Source organism: Sinohyriopsis cumingii, chromosome 19, assembly GCF_028554795.1.
Source record: "Sinohyriopsis cumingii isolate HCF-2022 chromosome 19, ASM2855479v2, whole genome shotgun sequence".
Classification (NCBI taxonomy): Eukaryota; Metazoa; Mollusca; class Bivalvia; order Unionida; family Unionidae; genus Sinohyriopsis; species Sinohyriopsis cumingii.
The window spans coordinates 3,791,275-3,810,032 of NC_142979.1; the positions used below are offsets into that span (position 1 = coordinate 3,791,275).

At 34.2% G+C, this 18,758-nt stretch overlaps 1 protein-coding gene across 1 annotated transcript in view; it reads right to left on the reverse strand.

Moving 5' to 3' along the window:
• The window catches only part of LOC149775072 (uncharacterized), a 40,668-nt gene that overhangs the window by 21,471 nt on the left and 439 nt on the right, over window positions 1–18,758 (reverse strand). Inside the window, exon 2 of the mRNA XM_089943094.1 lies at window positions 11,445–11,931. Coding sequence (XP_089799220.1) covers window positions 11,445–11,720 — 276 coding nt within the window. The 5' untranslated portion in view covers window positions 11,721–11,931. The remainder of the gene's footprint in view (window positions 1–11,444; window positions 11,932–18,758) is intronic.

The window sequence follows — 18,758 nt, forward strand, 5'->3', positions numbered from 1 at the left end:
TAAAGTCTCAGATTGCCACTAATGAAAAAGCAAAGATCCTAATTTCAGATGCTACTACCCTTATCGGTCAGTCGCAATATCATGTCTCCCTAAGAAGGAGGTATATGATTCAACCACATTTGAAAAGGAAATATTCAAATCTTTGTAATATTCATAACCCCATAACATCCAGGCTTTTGGGGACGATGTCATCAAAGAAGTTAAAAGATGTGACACTGGGTTTGCACTTGCAAAAGAAAATGTTGCCCACATTCACAGAGGTTTCCATAGAGGCCATGGTGGTAGAGTGCTCAAAATACGTACAGGTATCTATACCAAAATTCCAATTGAGCAAGGAGACCTGCCTATACTAGTCCCCCAAATGAGTCCACAAATTAAAATCTATAGAGAGGTTAAGTTCTGTGGGAAAACTTAACACTGTTATGCTATATGGATTAAATTTATTTGTGATCCGTGGATTTTGCAAACAGTTTCAGGTTACAAAATAGTCTGATATCCTTTCCAGTCCTTTTTTCCAAAAGGAATTTCTCTTTTCAAATGAGCAGAGAATCATTATATCCAATGAAATCACAAAACTTCTATGCATAGGAGCTATAGTTCCATCCACATGTGAGTAATCAATTTCTTTTTCTAAAATTTTCATTGTTCCCAAACCTAATGGAAAATGACAGCAGTTATGATCCTGAAACAGTTGAATAAATTTGTTCATTATAAACATTTTAAGCAAGAAACATTTCAGACTGTTTTAGATCTCATCCAGAAAAATGATTTCTTTACTTCTATTGATCTAAAGGATGCTTATTTTAGTATTCCAATACATAAAGATTATCAGAAATTTCTGAAGTTTACTTGGAACGGTCAACTTTTTCAGTTTGCATGTTTACCTTCTGGGCTTTCCTCTGCTCCGAGAGTTTTCACTAAGATCCCAAAACCCATTTATGCTTGGTTTAGACAGCAGTGCACTAGGTGTTCCTATTATATTGATGCCTCATTGAATTTGGATGGTGATAGTTACATTTGCTTGCAAAACACATGGACTATGATTGAGACATAAAAATCTGTTGGTTTCATTATCAATCTCGAAAAATCAGTGCTTATTCCATCTCAACGAATTACCTTTTTCGGTTTTGTGTTAGACTCTGTACAGTTTAAGGTTTTTCTTACTGAGAAGAAAGTGGAAAAGATCCATGTTTTTGCCAAGAAAATCACTGATAGAAAGTATGTTAGAGTACAAGAGTCGGCATCATTTATTGGTATGCTTATTAATGCCTTTTATGCAATCCTGAAAGCCACAATGCATTACAGGTATTAGGAACATGATAAAATAAAAGGCCTTAGTGAAAACAAATATTTTGATAGTACAGTACAGCTATCTTGACAAAGTGTCCAGGAACTTAAATGGTGGTATCTAAATGTTGCAGACAGGAATGGGAAATCTATCAGACAAGACAAGATTGCTTTTACTATTCAAACTGATGCATCACTCTCAGGGTGGGGAGCTTATGAACTTGATTCAAACAGATCAATCTCTGATAGATGGGACAAGAGTGAGGCCATTTTTTCCATAAATTACCTAGAGTTGTTAGCAATTTCTTATGCCTTACAAGCTCTTCATTCAGATGACAAAAATGTCCATATTGAGATTCAGTATGACAACATATGTGCTATCTTGTACATTAATAATATAGACGGAATGGCATCAATTCAGTTAAATCAGCTAGCCAGACAAATTTGGGAATGGTGCTTGGAAAGGGAAATATTCATATCTGCAGTCCGTATTGCTGGCAAATATAATATGCAGGCAGATTATCCGTCAAGGAACTTTTCTGGCTCCACTGAATGGATGCTAAAGAATGAAATTTTTAAAGATTGTGTGCACAGACTTTTGTCCCAGACATAGATCTTTTTTGCATCTAGATGAAACTGTCAGTTAAAGAAGTTCACCTCGTGGTTTCCTGAACCAGGTGCTTTTAAAACTGATACCTTTTCTTTCTCCTGGCATGATTGAATCCCATACATTTTCTCCCTTTTTAATCTTGTTGGGAAAATATTGAATAAAATTATTGCTGATAATGTTAGTAAAGCACTCTTAATTGTTCCATGTTGGACACCACAATCCTGGTTTCCTTTACTCTTGTCATGTTTAATTTCTCTTCCAATTAGACTTCTATGGCACAAAAATATACTGACTCTTTCACACAATGGTCAAACTCATTCTCTAGGGAAGACCCTATCATTAGTTGCAGTGGCTGTATCAGGAGATTGCTACAAAACCAAGGACTTCCAACAGCTGTGGAAATCATTAACAATTCATGGAGACCAAGAACAACTAAACAATATAATTTGGCATGGAAAAAAAGAATTTTTGGTGTAAGATCAGGGAAATTAATCCCTTTTGTGTCTCCAAGGTAACAGTTATTTCATACTAAGATTCTTTGGTAAGCGAAGGTAAGTCTTATAGCGCCATCAATACTCAAAAGGCAGTATTACTTTCTACTTTGAGAATGCTTGATAATGTGGTACCTCAACCGTTTGTTGATTAATAGATACTTGAAAGGAGTGTTAAACAAAAGTCCACCAAATCAAGATAAGTTGACACTTGGGATGTAAACCTAGTCTTAAAATACCTGTTCACCCTTTTTCCCTTGGAAACTATATCTTTAAGGTCATTAACAATGAAGCTGGTTGCTCTTATTGCTTTATCTACAGCTCCAAGAGCACAAACTCTAAAATCTTTGAATTTATATAACATGACTTGTATGGCAGATAAATCAGTATTCAATGTTTCGGATTTGCTGAAAACTTGAAGACAAGGTAAGAATTTCCAGTTGGAACTACTACATTATAAGGATGAGAAGTTTTGTGCTATGCATACTTTGTTGCATTATCTTGACGGGACTAAATATCTTTGGAAATCTACTCAGTTCTGGTATCTTATTGTTCCTATAGAGTTGAGACATCTAGTATTAATGCAAGGTGGTTAAAAATGGTTTTAGAACAATCAGGAATTGATACGTCTAAATTCAAAGCTCATTCTTACAGAACTGCTGCAGCATCAGCTGCTTTCAGATCATGATACATGCATAACACTGATCTTATTCAGGTCATTATACATGCATAACTCGATTTTATTCAGGTCATGATACATGCATAACATTGACCTTATTCAGGTCATGGTACATGCATAATATTAATCTTATTCAGGTCATGATACATACATAACATTGATCTTATTCAGGTCATGATACATGCATAATATTAATCTTATTCAGGTCATGATACATGCATAATATTAATCTTATTCAGGTCATGATACATGCATAATATTGATTTTATTCAGGTCATGATACATGCATAACATTGATCTTATTCAGGTCATGATACATGCATAATATTAATCTTATTCAGGTCATGATACATGCATAATATTGATTTTATTCAGGTCATGATACATGCATAACTTGATCTTATTCTGATCATGATACATGCATAACATTGATCTTATTCAGGTCATGATACATGCATAGTACTGATCTTATTCAAATCATGGTACATGCATAACACTGATCTTATTCAGGTCAGGATACATGCATAACTTGATCTTATTCAGATCATGATACATACATAATATTAATCTTATTCAGGTCATGGTGTATGCATAATATTGATCTTATTCAGGTCATGGTACATGCATAACATTGATCTTATTCAGGTCATGGTACATGCATAACATTGATCTTATTCAGGTCATGGTACATGCATAACTCGATCTTAATGAGGTCATGGTACATGCATAACTTGATCTTATTCAGATCATGATACATGTATAATATTAATCTTATTCAGTTCATGATACATGCATAATATTGATTTTATTCAGGTCATGATACATGCATAACATTGATCTTATTCAGGTCATGATACATGCATAATATTAATCTTATTCAGGTCATGATACATGCATAATATTGATTTTATTCAGGTCATGATACATGCATAACTTGATCTTATTCTGATCATGATACATGCATAACATTGATCTTATTCAGGTCATGATACATGCATAGTACTGATCTTATTCAAATCATGGTACATGCATAACACTGATCTTATTCAGGTCAGGATACATGCATAACTTGATCTTATTCAGATCATGATACATACATAATATTAATCTTATTCAGGTCATGGTGTATGCATAATATTGATCTTATTCAGGTCATGGTACATGCATAACATTGATCTTATTCAGGTCATGGTACATGCATAACATTGATCTTATTCAGGTCATGGTACATGCATAACTCGATCTTAATGAGGTCATGGTACATGCATAACTTGATCTTATTCAGATCATGATACATGCATAATATTAATCTTATTCAGGTCATGGTGTATGCATAACATCGATCTTATTCAGGTCATGGTACATGCAGAACATTGATCTTATTCAGGTCATGGTACATGCATAACACTGATCTTATTCAGGTCATGATACATGCATAACTTGATCTTATTCAGATCATGATACATGCATAATATTAATCTTATTCAGGTCATGGTGTATGCATAACATCGATCTTATTCAGGTCATGGTACATGCATAACATTGATCTTATTCACGTCATGGTACATGCATAACATTGATCTTATTCAGGTCATGGTACATGCATAGCATTGATCTTATTCAGGTCATGATACATGCATAACTTGATCTTATTCAGGTCATGGTACATGCATAACATTGATCTTATTCAGGTCATGATACATGCACAGCTCGATCTTATTCAGATCATGATACATGCATGATATCAATCTTATTCAGATCATGGTACAAGCAGAGCATTGATCTTATTCAGGTCATGATACAAGCATAACTCGATTTTATTCAGGTCATGATACATGCATAATATTGATCTTATTCAGGTCATGGTACATGCATAATATTGATCTTATTCAGGTCATGGTATGTGCATAACTCGATCTTATTCAGGTCATGGTACATGCATAACATTGATCTTATTCAGATCGTGATACATGCATAACATTGATCTTATTCAGATCATGATATATGCATAACATTAATCTTATTCAGATCATGATACATGCATAACACTGATCTTATTCATGTCATGGTACATGCATATTATTGATCTTATTCAGGTCATGGTACATGCATAACATTAATCTTATTCAGGTCATGGTACATGCATAACTCAATCTTATTCAGGTCATGATGCATGCATAACTTCGATCTTATTGAGGTCATGATACATGCATAACTCAATCTTATTCAGATCATGATACATGCATAACATTAATCTTATTCAGGTCATGGTACATGCATAATATTGATCTTAATCAGGTCATGATGCATGCATAAAATTAATCTTATTCAAGTCATTGTACATGCATAAAATTGATCTTATTCAGGTCATGATACATGCATAACTCGATCTTATTCAGGTCATGATACATGCATAACTTCAATCTTATTCAGGTCATGATACATGCATAATATTGATCTTATTCTGGTTATGATATATGCATAATATTGATCTTATTCAGGTCATGATACGTGCATAGTATTGATCTTATTCAGATCATGGTACATGCATAACTTTGATCTTATTCAAGTCATGATACATGCATAGTATTGATCTTATGCAGATCATGGTACATGCATAACACTGATCTTATTCAGGTCATGATACATGCATAACTCGATCTTATTCAGGTCATGATACATGCATAATATTGATCTTATACAGGTCATGGTACATGCATAACATTGGCTGCAACAGAGAAAGAGGCATTACAATGTTTCAGTTTATGTTTAAAGCTTATTTTTGAAGAAAATATTGGGATGTTTTATTCACATTTTCAATATGCATGTCAATTTATTCAGCTTACTAAATATGTTTGGTGTGTCAGTGATTACATGGGCAATTGGTACAGCCAAAGTTTTAGACTGCTGTCTCCACTATGAACATAATATTTTCTTAACTTTGTTTTGACCCATTTTAGTAGGAATTTTGAGGAACTGTATAAAAAAAAATATGTTACCCTGCTGGCTTCCTTTGCGACATGATCATTTTCCGATGACATGTTAGCAAAAGCAATCAATAGTAGATGCACACCATAACAAGTTAATCTTAGCATTCTTATAATTTACTTGGCCCTGTATGTACAGGTTCTAAGTGTGTCCTGTATGTACAGGTTCTAAGTGTGTCCTGTATGTACAGGGTCTAAATGTGTCCTGTATGTACAGGGTCTAAGTGTGTCCTGTATGAACAGGGTCTAAGTGTGTCCTGTATGAACAGGGTCTAAGTGTATCCTGTATGTACTGGGTCTAAGTGTGTCCTGTATGTACAGGGTCTAAGTGTGTACTGTACGTTCTGGGTCTAAGTGTGTCCTGTATGTACAGGGTCTAAGTGTGTCCTGTATGTACTGGGTCTAAGTGTGTCCTGTATGTACAGGGTCTAAGTGTGTCCTGTATGTACATGGTCAAAGTGTGTCCTGTATGTACAGGGTCTAAGTGTGTACTGTACGTTCTGGGTCTAAGTGTATCCTGTATGTACAGGGTCTAAGTGTGTCCTGTATGTACTGGGTCTAAGTGTGTCTTTTATGTGCAGGGTCTAAGTGTGTCCTGTATGTACAAGGTCTAAGTGTGACTTTTATGTACTAGGTCTAAGTGTGACTTTTATATACTGGGTCTTAGTGTGACCTTTTATGTACTGGTTCTTAGTGTGACTTTTATGTGCAGGGTCTAAGTGTGACTTTTATGTGCAGGGTCTAAGTGTGTCCTATATGTACAGGGTCTAAGTGTGACTTTTATGTACTAGGTCTAAGTGTGACTTTTATGTACTGGGTCTTTATGTGACTTTTATGTACTGGGTCTTAGTGTGACTTTTATGTACTGGGTCTTAGTGTGACTTATATGTACTGGGTCTAAGTGTGACTTTTATATACTAGGTCTAAGTGTGTCTTTTATGTGCAGGGTCTAAGTGTGTCCTATATGTACAGGGTCTAAGTGTGACTTTTATGTACTAGGTCTAAGTGTGACTTTTATGTACTGGGTCTTTATGTAACTTTTATGTACTGGGTCTTAGTGTGACTTTTATGTACTGGGTCTTAGTGTGACTTATATGTACTGGGTCTAAGTGTGACTTTTATGTACTGGGTCTAAGTGTGCATACAGAATGTACAGGGTCTATGTGTGCGTCTTGAATGTACTGGGTCTAAGTGTGTCGTTTATGAATGTGTCCTGTATGTACAGGGTATAAGTTTGTGTCCTGTATGTACAGTGTCTAAATGTGTCCTGTATGTATTGAGTTTAAGTGTGACCTGTACATACAGGGTCTAAGTGTGTGTCCTGTATATACTGGGTCTAAGTACGTTGTGTATATACAGGGTCTAAATGTGTCTTCTGCATATACAAACTGTTTGTACAGGGTGTATGCCCCATTTATACGGGGTCTAAGTGTGTCTTGTATGTATAGGGTCTATGTGCTTCTGCATGTACAGGGTCTAATTGTGTGTCCTATATGTACAGGGTATAATTGTGTGTCTTGCATGTACTGGGTCTAAACATGTGTCCTACATGTACAGGGTTTAAATGTGTTTCCTGCATGTACAGGGTCTAAAGGTATGTCCTGTATGTACAGGGTCTAAATGTGTGTTCTACATGTACAGGATCTAAACATGTGCCCTACATGTACATGGTCTAAGTGTATGCCCTGTATGTATAGGGTCGAAGTGTGTGTCTTGTACATATACAATCTACATATGTCCTGTATGTATAGGGTCTAAGTGTTGTGTCCTGTATGTATAGGGTCTAAGTGTGTCATGTATGTACCGATTTAAATGTGTGCCCTGTAGGTACCAGGTCTAAATGTGTGTCCTTGATGTACAGGGTCTAAATGTGTCTTGCATGTAAAGAGTCTAAATGTGTATCCTGTAAATACATGGTCTAAATGTGTGTCCAGAATGTACAGGGTCTAAGTGTGTCTTGCATGTACAGGGTCTGTGTGTAAGTGTGTGTCTTGCATTAACAAGTTCTAAATGTGTGTCTTGCATGTATATGGTTGAAGTATGTGTCCTGTATGCACAGAATAAGTGTGTCCTGTACGTACAGGGTCTAAGTGTGTATCTTGCATTAAAAGGGTCTAAGTGTGTGTCTTGTTAGGGGTTGTCTTATTTATTCTGATTTTCACATAGATCTGAATGTAATATAATGTAACCATATACATTAAGATGCAAATGTCCTAACTAAATGTTTTTATCTCCCGCAGTGGTTTCCCGCATTTGTTCTTCCATACTCTAAAAAGATCACGATGTACAATGGAAACATTAAGTAGGTAGACTGTGTTTCTAATTGAATAAAGCATCTTCCTTTTGTAATAAAAAGAATATTCTGCTAAAAAAAAATGCAGTAAGTTCAATTGCATGATATTCCAAATTTTTAAGGATAAACGCAGACAAATTATTGGTACAATAAAGCTATCAGGTATGACAAACCTCCGTACACTGCATCCTCAGTTTAATTTTTCTTTTTCCGCTCTAAGAATTAATCAGTAACATGCAGATGGGTTTGTTTTGTTTTTTTACACAAAGAATGTTTAGTTCTACTAATTAAAGGACTAATTAATGTTCATGGATGCCATGTTTCATACAACCAGGTAGTCAAACTTCCCTCCTCTGACAGATAAGTTCGATGGTAGTCAATGGATAGAGAAGTCAAAGAAAACTCTAATTACCAAAAAATAAATTGTCTTCAGAGAGGCTAACAATGCTTACCTTAATGAGTAAGCACAAGAGTTGTTTCAATGAATGTTCAAATCAATAGTTTTTTCTTGCGTATACATAGGTATCTGATGTCTGTACCAAATATTTACTTAGTTCAATGAAGGCATCTGGAACAAGAATTAAGTCTAAATACATTCAACAAACTACAGAGAATATTTCTAATATTGACCATCTTTAGGTGAAAGAGACAAACAAACCTATCTTGAGATTCATGCTAAATTTAAATTAACATTTGTAAGACCTAGGATATATATTGACACTGGATATATCACAAGTGATATTTTTCTCTCGTGTCTTGCCACCATAGTTGTTACTGCATTAAGTGCAATGTAATTATAGGCATATTTATGGAGAGAGTATGTTTTTATAACTTTAAAGTTGGCAACACTGACCTGGGGGGTAGAAAAGATTTTATCCAGCGTATAATTATAGCAAGGAATTCTCAGTTATACGGACACAAAAGCTGACTGTATATATTACCATGGAGACTTTCTTAGATAATTTGGAATATCTTGGTGTTATTGGTCCCTTAGTCTTAATAAGAAAAAGTGAGTAATTAAGTCTGAAATTACCATTAACAAGAGTATCATGAATGGTGCATTGCATGTCTGACATCATAATTCTCTATGTAGCTACCCAAAATGTTCTGTGCAGAAACAAATTTTTTTTCTTCATTCAGTGACCTTGACTTTCAACCTTTTCTTTTACCCCAAATTCCTCACCCAAAGTGCAAACGATCCAAAACTCTGGTCCAAATCTGTGATGTATAACTAATGTTATTAATGAAAACCATTTTTCTTTTTTCAAAAAGACCACAACCTTCTTCTTTATCCAAAGAGAAAACCAGCCACAAAATTTGGTCCATGTCTGATGTAAAACTGTTGTTATTTTGCAGAAACCAATTTTATTCTTTCAGTCAGTGGCCTTCACCTTTTTGCTTCAAAATCATAAGGGTTCTTACCTACACTAAATGCAAGCTATCCATAAAGCTTGGCAACCAAGAGTGTTGATAACCCAAGGTACTGTGCAGAAACTACATTCTTTCTTTCAGTCACATGACCTTAATCTTGATTTCAAAATCGATAGGGTTCTTCCTTATCCAAAGTGCAAGCTATCCAACGAGTCTGGTACCCATGGATGAAGAAAAACCCAAGTTATTGTGCAGAAACCAACTTGGTAACATGAATGGACAACCAGTCAGCCTGAAGGACAACATTTTAACTTGAAACACTAAAGTGTATGATAACAATGAAATTATGTATGAAGGAACTGAAATTTGCACTGTTTTGCTTCACTCCCATTAATGTTGTCTAATTGGAGGAATAACAATTCTATCTCAGATGTATCAGCAATATCTGAAAATGAGACACATGAAGGATGAAACTTTTTAAACTTAAAACCAGTCCAGGGTACAGACCAACATTTTTTTATCAGGGTTGTGGGGGGGGGGGTCAAGATTTTCTTTTGAGAAAGGATTTTTCATTTTTTTTTTTGTACCTAAGAGAATTTTTATTTTCAACTAGAATAATCGATGCAATAGTTTCTTCTTTTAAAAATAAGTACATGAATATTGATTTCAAGCTCTATTATAGAAGGAAATTCTTTATCAAATGCACTCCCCTATCAATAAAATTCAAAATAATCAGTCCTTTAGCACTCAAATGGTTGTCACTCTGTATTGTAAGACTGGTCAAATATAAAAATATAAATAGATAAGCCACTTTAGCTCAGTCCACAATATAAACTAATAATCAAATTTGCAGTGACTGGATGTAAATCTGCTAGGCCTACAGACGACATAAAGAGAATGGAGAGTGTGAGTAGGTTTAATCACTTATCTCATTTGAAAGAAGTCACTTCAATAGTTTGAAGCTTATTCCAGTTGTTTGCAAATAATATCAGCTGCTGCACAATAAAAATGTATAACTGAATGATACATACAGACTGAATGATACATACAGACTGAATGATACATACATACTGAATGATACATACAGATTGAATGATACATACAGACTGAATGATACAATACAGATTGAATGATACATACAGACCGAATGATACATACATACTGAATGATACATACAGACTGAATGATACAGATTGAATGATACATACAGACTGAATGATACATACATACTGAATGATACATACAGACTGAATGATACAATACAGATTGAATGATACATACAGACTGAATGATACATACACACTGAATGATACATACAGATTGAAAAAAGGTTACATGGGTTCCTTTTATAAAAACGTCAATAATTTCACATCATTTCTTCCTCTGCTGTACAAAAACAATATGCCTTCATTTACCCACAAATATCAAAGTTCTTGCAATATAAATCTGTGGCACCTTTAACAAGTTTTTAAAAATTGGTATTAACCTAGACGGGTTATCACTCTGATAGATCGTGTTCTACTGTCAACTACATTATCATCTACAAATGTATTAGTGCATGGAAGTAATAAATAATTTTTAAAAAAGCATTGCAGTAAATTTTAAAATTCAAAGCCTGCTAAGCTATTTGGTTGCAATGTAAATTTGGTAGTCCAAACCATTAGCATTCAGGTAACCCACAGGTAGATCTGAGGGTACGATTCGACAGGACCTTATAAATGCATACCTTTGCTTCATTTAGCTCCTTTCTGTCAACCAGATCTAGTGATTTTGTGCTTGAACCAGAATCTGATTTTGCTGACTTTACAACAGACTTTTGTTTTGGTTCTTCAGGCTCCTTAGGGGGTGGCAAAGACATAGCATTGCCATGAAGTTCATAATCCTTGTTGAGGATTCCATTGTTATGCTGTATACTAGATAAGGCTGGAAATTTGGGTATCTTGTCATTTGAAGTATTTATATGTTTCAGCTGACCAAGAGGTCTGACAGATCTTTTTGACATTTTCCTCAGTAACAATGGCTTCCACTAGATCAGTTGTAACATTTATCATAGACTGGCTTTTTCTTCCTCTTAATCTAACGTGATGTGATGTTTATTGTAGAACCAGTTTTCCCAATGCAAACACTGCTGTACTGGAGAAAGCTCTTGAATACAAATGCTCAAAATTGCTCAGAAACCTATTCACTCCATGTCTGAATAGATCATACTTCAGCTGAAATGAAAAAGAGAAAAATAAGACAGTGTGGAACAACATGTTCTGATATTTGCATATATTACCTTATGTGTGCATTGCTATAGGCTCCAATTACTAACATAAAAATCTTCAGCACTGAATTTATAACTCAATCCCATTGCTCATGGATATACATGCAGGGAAAGCACTGAATATTTTATACACACAAAATACTTATAGAAAATCTACCATTTCACAGAATTTTGGGGGCATTTATACAAAGTCTTACAAGGTGGAATAAATCCATATTTGATTCTGAATCAACCTGGAAAATGATTTTTCACATTGTAAGTTTTGAAAACATTTTACAAAATATTTTGGGCAACTAAGTAAACTTACATAAATCTTTACTTATTCATCAAAATGATTTACTTTTTCAAAGGAACAAAACTTTCAGTTCTAGCCTTTGTAGCACACTGCATTGCATGTGGGTTCTTGTTTTCTTCTCTTCACGTCAGTGATCCCATTTCAAGATAGCATGAAGGAATTTATGATTTTAATTTCAACCACATAAATTCTTATCAATTCACACCTGAATTGTACACTTAATATGTCTGGACTTAGTACACAGGGATCCTAAAATAACACTCAATAATTGATTCAATAAACAACACAATCCATAAAAAACTGTATGACCCCCACCAAGAATGACAAATGAATCCATATACAAGCAATACAACAGGGCAATTTAGTCGAACAGAGTGAACTCTTGTAGTTCAAGTGTTGTTGCAATGATATATTAGACAAACTAGTGAACAATTTATTCAATTATATCAAGACTGATTTTCAGGAACACCATAATACTAGAAGACAATTTCAAGTCTCAGCATTAGTCAGTAATTACCTGTCTGGAATACAAGATGGTTTGATGTTAGTCAAAAAACAATTTCCAACAAATCATTAAAGGAAAAATCAACATAAAGCTTGCTTTGTGTTTTGTACACAACAAAAAAAAAAGTGTGCAAAAACTTCAAAATTTAGTCAACTTGTGTAAAACTGCCATTATGGAATGAAAATCTAATCATGGCATCTGCATATGTATATAAACATGCATACTAAATTTTCATGTCCACCTGAGGACTTACTTTGGCATCTAAATGTTTTCATCAAAAAGTCTATCTCCAGAAAATTCAAAAATGTAAAAATAAAAACAAAATTTGCAATACACCCCAAAAAAGAAAATGTTTTCATCATACTGGGATTTGAGTAGACTTTCTTTAATGAAACCAAGAAGATTTTTTTCTAAAAATTCTAAGTCCAAAAAGTTAAAAAATGTGGCAAAAGCTGAAAAGTGTTGTACTGGCTTGAGGATATAGAAAGATAATCAGCCTGTCAGTTGAAATATGCCTATTTCATTTGTAGAAGGTTTTTCTGCAACTTTTAAAGAGACTGACACTACAGCTAAAATGAATTTCCTGGAGCCCATTATAAAAGTCTGTTTGCTGTGTCTGTATTCACTGTTGGCTACTGAAACCATCTCAAATATTCTTAAGAATCCCCAATGTACATGTACCAGATTTGGCAACACAGATTTTTCTTTTAAGTTAGACTAGAGTCAACCTGTTCACAAAATACCTGTATGTATGTACAGAACAGAATCCTTTGTTAAGACCTCAGATCTAAAACCTGAAACTTTATTACTGATAGAAGATAAGACCAGATACAAAAAGCATGTGTAGTACTGATTTCCTGACCATCCCTGTTTTTTTTTCTGCAGACCATATCTTTTTTTACAGAACCTTACATGTTTTATAGGAAACAAAAATTTCTGGTGAAAAAAAATTAAGAAAGGGATGTAACTACAATAAAAGTTAAATCCAGGATGCAAATGAGGCTTATTTTACTAGCTTAATTGCCCATCAAAGAACAGGACTGAAAAAAGAAATTTTCAAAATTGAATTTTATAAAAAAGTAAAAGAAATATTGGGATGAGCAAGTTTAAAAGAAAGTCTGAACATCAAAAATACAAAAAAGTATAAAGAAAATAGATATAATTGAGATGCCACCACAATTTGCACACACACGACCTCTTGTAGGCTGCCAGGGTACACAGAAAGACAAATGTGGGTGTTTATGTATAAGATTCTTCATTTCAATCTGTCCTGATGAACAACAATGACAAAAAAGTTGGTATTAACCTACCGACCCTATTTTGTTTCAAATGTTACAAGAACCACACATTCATTTTTAGTTGGTCAAACAGAACTTGTCTCAGACACTGTTATAATATACCCCAGCTATTTTACAAGCATCATTTGAAGTTTTCTTCAGATAAGCTAGGTTGGACAAAAATCGATACATTTTATTTATGTTCTTACACCCAAAAACTAGTACATGACCATTAACATTAAAATGATGACAGAATAACTGCTTGTTTATCTGTAAACAACTATGTACAAAATCTGCTCAAAATTTAATTCTGTACATGTATGTCCAAGTCTAAGATATATATGCTCATAAGTTCAAATCAAGAACAAAAGGCAATAATTTTAAACCTAGGCCAAGGAAGTTTAATTAGGTTTGGTTATCAAACTCCTTCACAAAAGGGCAGACACGTTGGAGGTCAGATACACAATGCAAAGTGTGTTAGTGAAAACACCATATTAATGCCACTGGTTCTTCAAGAGTAATGATAACAAACTTTTGCAATGGTGCCACGTTCGAGGTTAGATGTGCACCATTTTCAATCAAAACCAAACACATGCTGGTGTAATAGTGTTTTAGAAAAACCTTGATGTTGATATAACCATCCATTCAAGAGTAGTCATATCAAGGCTTCTGAAACGGCCATCAAGACAGCCATTTTGAAATGGCCATCAAGACAGCCATTTTGAAATGGCCATGAAGACAGCCATTTTGAAACGGGCATCAAGACAGCCAATGTTAAACAGCCATCAAGACAGCCATTTTGAAATGGCCATCAAGACAACCATTTTGAAACGGCCATCAAGACAGCCATTTTGAAATGGCCATCAAGACAGCCATTTTGAAATGGCCATCAAGACAGCCATTTTGAAATGGCCATCAAGACAGCCATTTTGAAATGGCCATCAAGACAGCCATTTTGATGGCTGAATCAGCATTATTTTTAATATAGGAGCAACAAAATGTACATATTGCTAAAAAGAAGTGCTTAACAATATTTTTTTTTCTCAGTAAAACCATCTGTTCAGGAGAAGTAGTTGCAACATCACAATGGTTCCCCCCCACCCATCTCTCTCAAATCTGTATTGCCTGTAATGGAACAGTGACTGTAAATAGACAAGAGCACTGTAACTGGATATCTTCTGCATTAACAAGGCTTTTCTCAAACAGATTCAATAGATAATAGTTTTAAAGTAGAGCTAAGTTTTCCATTTTCTATAGGGTATTTGCCTGCATTGTCTTGTTTTTGAAGATGTGATATCTCTCCCATCTTTTCCCCATTAGATTTAGGGTCTTAATAATATTTTTAAAAGTTGCAAAAGCAAAGTTCTAATAAATAATGGGACCAGGTACATAAAATGAAGTCTTTCAGTGAGAACACATATCAATATAACATCCATTCAGGAAACAATGCAAGCCATCTTAGAGGCCTGATAATGGTAAATTTTTTATTTAAGATTAACAATATAAATGATAATAAATGAAAAGCACTTTGGATAAAACCCAAGTGCGACCCCAATATAACACGGCAGTTGGGAGCCATAGAACACGACCGCGTTATATACCGAACCGTGTTATAAGCAACCAGGCCAGTTAACTGACAAAAATGTACCCACTGCACATGTAGATACAACCATCCAATCAAAAGAAGCAATGTCCACCATGGTGGCCATATTGACAGTCTGATAGGCATACATTTAATTTAGGGCCAACCACATTTAATAAAAAGTGAAAACTTTAATAGAAAGCAAAATTTTATAGTTTTAAGTTGTTCTGTTGTTTTGGTTTTTATTGCAATCATGCTAAAATAGATTTCTTGGTGGATGTTCAGATGTGTGAATGGATGAAGACGTAGAGAGATAGAGAGAGAGACAAAAGCAAAAGATTATACTCAATTCAACTACATCTGCAGTGGGAAAATGATTACTCAAATACTTACAGAAAACATTTTCTGCTCATTCTAATGATATATTTCAATATTTTCTTGATACTGAAAGAATTTATTTCAGTCATCAAATCTTATATATCTCTATGAAAAGAAACAATATATTTCTTGCAATCTTCTATGGCCACTGATGCCATCATTCTGAAATAGGACTTTAGGCTAGTCCATAGTCTTACAAATACCAAGCAAAACAAGATGTTCTATTACAGCATATCTCCTACAATAACCCCAAGTGACCCCACTGGGGCATGGGGATGTGGAATAGGTAGGGGTGTTGACTAGTTCATGAATGAAGTTTCTTTAATAAAGTTTTGCAAGTACTGTTTCAAAAGTAGGGATGGGCTTATCAAACATGGGTCAATCATTTATCAAAAAATCATTTGGGAAATATTTTGTGAATTTACTCAGATACATTTTCTTTTGCATAAATAAATTATCATAATTTGTCAGCTGTATTACAGATACATGTAGTACATACAAGGTTTCATACTGCAATGGATTCGTGCAGGCAAGTTTCATAATATCCTAGAGAATACAAGGAAAAGAAATGCCAGAATAAGAAAAGAAAAATAGACTGATAATTTCTGTTCTCATTTTGTAAGCTCAATGCCTAAAAGATTAATACAATTTAAATCTTGATCAAACAAACCAGACTTCAAAGTTGATAATGTCACTCAAAACAACTTATGAGTTCATAATGGTATGATCAAATGACCAATCAATAAAATAGCAGTTCAATTATATTGTCAATTTACTGTCAATTCAATTATTTTTTATCTTAATTACTTCTCACTGTTTGGTGGAAAATATTTTAATTTCTTTTTGTTTTTCATAGAATTTTATTAAAAAAATATATAGGATGATTGTCACAAATGTCACATGTGAAGGTATGCACTCAGAAAATATATTACGATTTATAGTTTCTAAAAAGGTGATGTACATGCTTATCCAGTACAATCAATACGTAAAGTGTCTAAAACAAGTACAAGTTGAATGACGAAATGAAAATAACATTAGCATGTGCTGTGTACAACAATATGACAGTAATATTTGATATACATATGAGGGACTGAATGCAAAAGGAATTAACACTGAAGGAATGTGGGGAAACAACATATAAACACATAAAATTAATATGTAACATTGAAACATGAAGAACAAATGGAAATATACACATGAGTAACACAATTCAAAGGAATATACATAGAATGAAGAATGGGATACAACATATGAAGGTGAGTAGTAACTGGGCACATAAGGTATTGTGAAACAGGTGTATACTGGTAAGTTATGATTTGTTATAGGCAGATATCAATTGCTAATTCAAAGTTATATAGGGAGTAGAATAATCCAGATAAGCACCATTTATCAATGAAATGAACCTATCTATCAGATTCAATTGCTAATAAGATTTTCATTTATGGCTCAAACATGCAAGTCCTTTCTTTTTTAGGCGGAAAATACAGCTGATGTTTATATGGTAATACCATAGAAATTCTATCACACTTCAGCAGACATTACGATATATCATTGTAACTGAATCACGTGTTTACTGAGGTATTGACATCAGCTTAATAACAAAGTAACTAGGACAATCCGGTGGCCTAGTGGTTAGAGCAACCACATCAGATATGGGAGGCTGCAGGTTCAAACCCTGGCCAAGTCATGCCAAAGGCTTATAAAAATGCTACTAACAGCTGCCTCGCTAGGCGCTCAGCAATAAGAGGTTTTTGTTATGACTGGTTGGCCTGGTGTCAGAATAATGTGACTGGGTGGGACATCATGCTACATGTCTGCAGCATGATGCCCCCCATGCTAGTCATTACTATAAACTACCACACTGCAGACAGTGTATCAATATGACTGAAAAAATGTGGAAGCTATGTTAAATATCCAAATCAAATACACACACACTAAAAGTCAACTGTTGTCTAAACAGAGACGAATCATTCTGAACACCTACATTTTGTTAGTGTTTTTTGTCTAAAAGTGACAGGTAAATGATTTAAGATGTAAAGGTTTGATCTAAAGGATATAATCTGAGACCATCCACAACAAATTAATGTAATATTACTATCATTTGTTTTCTGAGATAGAGTGAGACAGATAGATAGATATCCATCAAATCAGACTTAAAATCATTAGTCTTTTTTCCAGACATGTTTGAGAACAACGTGTCTTATTCAGCACAATAACACTTTAAAAATTCCAGAAAAAATTTGAATAAACTTCTCCAAAGTTTTCCTGAAACTCAGATTTTGCGTTATACTTCTTAAGCTAGTTCTGACAGTACTGTAATTCTTATGATATGTACATTTAAGGGTTTAAATGTCCAAATAGCTAACTCAAAAAGTGAGAAGATCCATACAGTAAAATGTTTTGAAGGTCAAAAAAATGAAGAAAAAAACCCAGACAAAACAGCACATACAAATATTTGGCAAAAGATTTAATGATTGAAATAACAGCAAAAGGTGACATTTAATCCATAAAATTATCAATGAAAAGTTCTGAAAAAAGATATATCACAAAAAAAATTTGCGAAAGTCGCACGTTTCGGAACCCGTAACTTCAGTTAGGTATAACGCAGAAAAGTCAATGATGGTTTGATGAATAGAAAAATATCTCAGGAATAAAACAAGCCATAGAGTATGGTCGTGTGCCTTTAAAGACGGAAATAGCAGAAGGAAATCTGGGGTCATGGATGGAACCAAGTATT